The 5,808-nt window shown below is 38.2% G+C and overlaps 1 protein-coding gene across 3 annotated transcripts in view; it reads right to left on the bottom strand.

The window, feature by feature from the left end:
- The window catches only part of LOC112464534 (DNA ligase 1-like), a 6,804-nt gene extending 3,560 nt beyond the window's left edge, over positions 1-3,244 (bottom strand). The window contains exons 1-5 of one of the 3 annotated variants that reach the window (XM_025031579.1): positions 3,076-3,244; positions 2,200-2,717; positions 1,829-2,062; positions 1,204-1,401; positions 333-997 (exon numbers count right to left, since the gene is read on the bottom strand). In XM_025031579.1, coding sequence (XP_024887347.1) covers positions 333-997; positions 1,204-1,401; positions 1,829-2,062; positions 2,200-2,560 — 1,458 coding nt within the window. In that variant the 5' untranslated portion in view covers positions 2,561-2,717; positions 3,076-3,244. Of the gene's footprint in view, positions 1-332; positions 998-1,203; positions 1,402-1,828; positions 2,091-2,199; positions 2,718-3,075 lie in introns of those variants that run through there. The other 2 variants (XM_025031580.1, XM_025031581.1) reach the window with 2 other exon arrangements.
- Positions 3,245-5,808: the final 2,564 nt, after the last annotated feature.

Consider the following 5,808-nt stretch of genomic DNA (forward strand, 5'->3'; position numbering starts at 1 on the left):
AAATTTTCACTTTGTTTTATAATTTCGTCCAAATTATTCAGTTTCTCTACAAACTCAGTCTCTCTACAGGGAACCCCGGTTACAATAGGAATAAAATCGTTTTCTTTTGCTGTCTAAAAATATATATAACACGTAAAATAGTATTCATACATAGAAATCGCTTTGCCAAATAGTATTAATTATTTTATCGTGCTTTTAACATGTCAAATCAAATGTTATAAGTAAACTTCATATATTTAATATATATACAGATATTTCCCTCTTTTTTCTCATTTATATTTTTGTGCATAAATAAAAAATGTTATATGTACAAATAAAGATATGTTACTTACCCCTGAAGTAGAAGCAAGTTCCTCTGTAATGCTATCATCTTTTTCACGTTTTAATGAGGCACTCTCTTTTGGATCAAGTTCCTTAAAAGACGATACTCTATTCTGTGATTCATCATTTTTTTTCAAAGCTACAAAGTCGGTACTTGCTTTGTCCAAATTTTCACTTTGTTTTATAATTTCGTCCAAATTATTCAGTTTTTCTACAAACTCTACTACTTCTTTTTCGTAAAAAGAAAATATACACGGAGGATAAAAGTCACGCCCCGATGTTTTTGTTGCCGACCGTGCTTGAGGTTTTTGCTGCATTTCAACTTGGCTAAGATGTATATTAAATTTTTCATTGCTATTAATTTTTGGCTCAGTTCTGCCTTCTACTACTTTGGATTCCTGTACATGCGTTTTAACAGTGTCCACTAATTTACTTCGAGGAGTAGAAGTAATCGCCTGGATTTCCGCATCACATAAAGTTTCATTCCTTGAAGCTGCTTCGCTTCCTCGCATAATTCTTTGTGACTCAAGGAGAGTTCTTCCAAGTAGAGCATGAATTGCTTCTATAGGGTCACTCCATCTACGTACTGCTTGTGCATCATTACAGGATAATTTTGGTGTAGAAATTTGCATTAAGCTAGTGTTATCGCTTGGACTAATAAGCGAAAAATCCATATCTGCAATAAATATGTAATGCATTTAAAGTTTCGCACAAAAACAAAGTTCTATTAACATATTCAATCTGATATTTTATCAAGTGTTAGTGATAAATTATACAGATTTAATTGAAAATTTCAATAGTATAAAAATATCTCATGTCATGGGTGATTAAAATTTGCATATGTTAAATAAATAATATTTTAATAATACTTTAATATTTTACCTTTTTGTTCATTTCGTACTTTTTCGATGAGGTCAGTTAAAGACGCTATTCTTTCTGTATATAAATTTTGTAGGTCTTGATATTTTTGCAATCTTTCAGTACAATTTTTTAAAGCATAATCGTGAATGTCGTCAAGTTTCATATGCAATAATTTACATTGGGGATTTTTGTATATACAGACTTTGGATGATGATTGCTCTGAAATAGAAATACGTTCTAATGCTGCAGATTTCTGACAAACGTCTGATGGATCTGTAATGGTAGACCGGTCCTTTTGTGTCGATATCACAGTACCATCATTTTAGTCTAAGATTCATTCAAACTAAATCTAAGCATTCTGGTAATGCTATCACGGTGCGGAATCTTCGATGGCGTCATCATTGTACGCGGTGAAGGAATTTTCTGTGTGAAAACAGAGCTGATGTTTTGTATTCTCAATTCAGGTCTTGCAAAACATCAGCTCTATTTCTACATATTTCTAAGATCGGCGTGACGTTAGTCAGAGCGTCAAACACTGATTGAGGCCTTTTTGGCAGTGAGCTTGCAAAGGCGGTGGACGTTGACGTATCTGAAGTATCTTTTATCCGAATCTTTTTCATTTGACTCAGAACTCGATACGGCTTACCTGTAGATTGACCTTCATCGTTCGGGCCTGAAACTGTCTGTGAGCTTTCCGCGCTAGCATCTATCGACACTCTTGTTTCCTGCGATGCATCTGTCTCATCTTGAACAAACTCGTTCATGTGTACATCAACTCTTATAGTAGCTGCGTCTGGCGTATCCAAACATTTCGTCTTCTCCTGAGAAGTTAGACAAGAGTCTGACTGAGACCTCGAAAACCTCTTCATAGGTGATGTCACTTTAGAATTAACAGACGTTGAGTGAACCTTTTGATAAATTTGAGATGACGGTTGCTTTGATAATGTCACGCTAATCTTTCTTTTTTTTTAGATGTTATAATTACTTCTTTCTCATCAATTTCAACAATCATCTTACCATTCTCAGAACTTGTCAAATTATTGTTGCCGTCGTCCGTCTCCGGTGTAATTGTTGATTCAATCGGATCAGATACTCGTGCAGTTGCATCTCTGCTGGGATGTGGCACATGCATGCCTTTTTCAGGTAATTCTACTTGTACATCCTTGTTCTCTGCTGGACACGTTGGTTCTAGTGCTGTCTGAACAGCAATCTCAATCTTTTTCACAGGTGATTCATCAGGTTTCTCCACGTCACGCTCTTTTCTAATGCACTCGTCACTACTAGACATATTTATAACTTTAACTTCAGGTGACGAAGGCTTGGCAGTACTAGGTTCTGGTGTTTTTATCGGCGTTTCATCCTCAAAGAATGGCCTCATGCTGACATAAAATATATTATCTGGCAACCGGCGCCAAATTCTTGTAACAGCAATCTTCTTTGTCTTTCAACTTTCTTCACATGCAGTATTCGTTCTTCGCTATCTTTTTGGCACGTTCTAAAAGCCGATTTGATATCTCCTTTGACTGCTGCCGAACCTGCAACGCAATATGTCACTTCACACTTTGACTGATGTTTACACTGGGAATTGGCTTTTCCCAGCGAGCGACACAAATTAACACAAATGTCATTTTGTCTTCGTTACTCATAATTGTAAAAAAAGAAAGATAGAACGACGTTTGTGTCGCTTGCCGGAAAGCTCCCATTGTCAAGGCACGTGCATGATACACGTGTATTATAGATTTTATTTTCCTAATAGCTTCCAATATGAATAAACGCAGGCAGAAAATTGACAGTTCAGTTCATTTATGTAGATTCCAATTAAAAGGGATCGAAGATACGTATTTTACTTGCTTCTTCGAATCTGGTTTGAATATTCTCGACGAATACACATACCTATTCCAATCGTAACCTTTGTCGGCGATTACGTTGGCCGCAGTGTCGCCAGAAATGCGACGTGGCAAAAAAAACTCATACAAAAGAAGAGTCGCGTTCGTGTGCTCTCAGAGCTTTTCGGTAGTCTTCGGTCAATTGAAAGAGAGCAGACATTTGATATTCTGTCCTTCTTTCGTATCACGGCTCGAGCGGGAGGAAGAAGGACAGAAAATCATCTGGGGTGTTCTCTTTCAATTGACCGAAGACGACCGAAGCACTGAGCGCACACGCACGTGGCTCTCCTTTTTTGTGTGAGTATCCCCGCCATCTCTATTTCGACGAGGCCGCGCGTCTCATATTTCTGTAGCGGGATTCTGTCATTCTTTAACGATTAGTTTCGGTATCGTTTTTAATACGTTTACGCGAGCGTTACTTCTGTAGTAACTTACGATAATTCCTTCGCGTAAACGGGATTTTGTAGTAACTTTATGATAATTTACACCTCGTAAACGAGTGATATAAGTTACTACAGAAGTAACGCTCGCGTAAACGTAGTAGTTGTGCGGGTATTATATATGGTAAAAAATCTGCGCCGAACTGTCGTTAAGGAGTTACAGGCCGGTATTCATATATAGTCGGTTCTTATATAAAATCTGCGCGAAACTGTACGTCAATCGGTTCTTATATTTAAGAACATTTTAAGTACAATCTTAAAATGTCATAAATCATGATCACAGAACCGTATTAGCATCTTAAGACATTACTTAAGACGGTCTTGAAATAAGAACCGAACCGACTATTACTACACGTTTACGCGAGCGTTACTTCTGTAGTAACTTACGATAATTCACTCGTTTACACGGAATGAATTATCGTAAGTTACCACAAAACCCGGCCCGTTTACACGGAGAAATTATCGTAAGTTACTATATATACAGAAGTAACGCTCGCGTAACCATAGTATATGGAATATCAGCACAAAATCCCGTCTCTGGCGACACTGGACTTGGCCGCGTTCAGCAGAACACCTTCTTTCAATGAAGAAAGAAGAAAAAAAAGAATGCTTCGAAGAACTTGTAACATCAAATGGACCGCAGCCATATACCCTGCGTTCCCGTAACGCGCATATGCGCACATTTATCTAAAATCTTGTGCATGCATACACGGTCGCACCAAATCGTCCAGTTTATATAGAATACGGTCAATGACTTTGACCAGTAAATGACGTTCTTGATCCTCAAGAGTAGTTGAAGGATTTGATTGAACAACGGTCCACCGCCGAATTCTCTCGCCTTATCGGTGATTTGTCTCAAAACGCGGCTTTACGCATCGGAGGAGTTACATTTTTTATCTTTATAAGAGCAGCTTCATGATTTTTTTTTCTTTCTGCTCTTCAGGACTTAGCGTTTCTTCGTCCACGTCGATTAGTATATAGCTTGTCGAAATATTGCGCGTCTGCGGACCGTTGCCCTTCTCTGTCTACTTCATTAATACTTTTACTGTCCGATTATAATAAATATGCGAAGCGCGAATATGCAATGCAATATCATGAAAGGACCTGCGAATTAAATACATTCATAGACGTATACATATTGTTACGCCTTGCCGATCTGAGATCCAGCAGCGGCTTTAGCTTTATTACAGACAACGTTTTACACACTGTTTTACAAAAGAATGCGTATGCGAGGCTCGCGGTTATGCGCGTTTTCTTTATACGAAAAAGCTTCGAAAACGTACTCTCCGAAATCTAGGCAATGACTCCGTACTTTCGCACTCACCCCTCGCCCGCGCCCTCTTCCACGGACCAAGCTATACTCGATCCACCCGATCCGGGGAGAGAGCCGAAGCGAGACTTAAATTCACAAAACATTTGTCTACTGTAGTTAACGATTTTATAGTATTATAGCATTTATAATATTTACTACCAAGGCCGTGCAAAGGGAAAGTGCGGCGGATGCACCGCAGTAAATTAATTTCTATTCAATTTAATTTTATATGCAAATTATATTCATTTATATTTATTTATGATTCATAAGATAATAATTTATAGTTAGGTATAGAAATCTATAACTCCTTATGCCTACAACTCCTGAGTTGCGTTCCAAAATTCACTCTAGTTAACTAAAATGCTATAGTGTACGTGACGTAAACTATAGATTTTAGTTACCCAGAGTGAATTTTGGAACGCAACCCTGCAAGTTTCATCAAAATCAGCGGAGAAGAGCGCGTAGCGTCCTCTTGTGAGTAAAGCGGGGAGCACACACTTCTGCATAAAGGTGGGTTTTCATGGGCAGTGAAATGCTGCGGCAGCGAGCAGCAGTTTAGTAATTTCTTAGAAAATTCCTAGGAAATTACTAAACTTTCTTAGAAATTATTAAACTTTTCTAGAAATTATTTAGTAATTTCTAAGAAATTACTAAACTGCTGCTCGCTGCTGCAGCATTTCACTGTCCATGAAAACCACCTTAACGCATAATGCGTAAGCATAAAAAAATTGATTGGTCTATTTCTTTATGCACATGTGTATGGACCAATCAATTTTCTTATGCTTACGTATTATGCGTTGTGCAGAAGTGTGTGCTCCCCGCTTAAGGAAACAGACCAATCCGTTTCTTTATGCATATGGTTATGCACCTATGCAAGTTTGTCTGGATAGACCTTAAATGAAGCACGAGCAATGGGTGCGTTCAGCCGATACTCCGCTAGCCTAGCAATCGTGAGCAGTCGCTCGTTTTCGCTCGTTTCCTCTCCTTT

This window comes from Temnothorax curvispinosus, unplaced genomic scaffold (genome assembly GCF_003070985.1).
Source record: "Temnothorax curvispinosus isolate PA1 unplaced genomic scaffold, ASM307098v1 QBEX01014279.1, whole genome shotgun sequence".
Lineage (NCBI taxonomy): Eukaryota > Metazoa > Arthropoda > Insecta > Hymenoptera > Formicidae > Temnothorax > Temnothorax curvispinosus.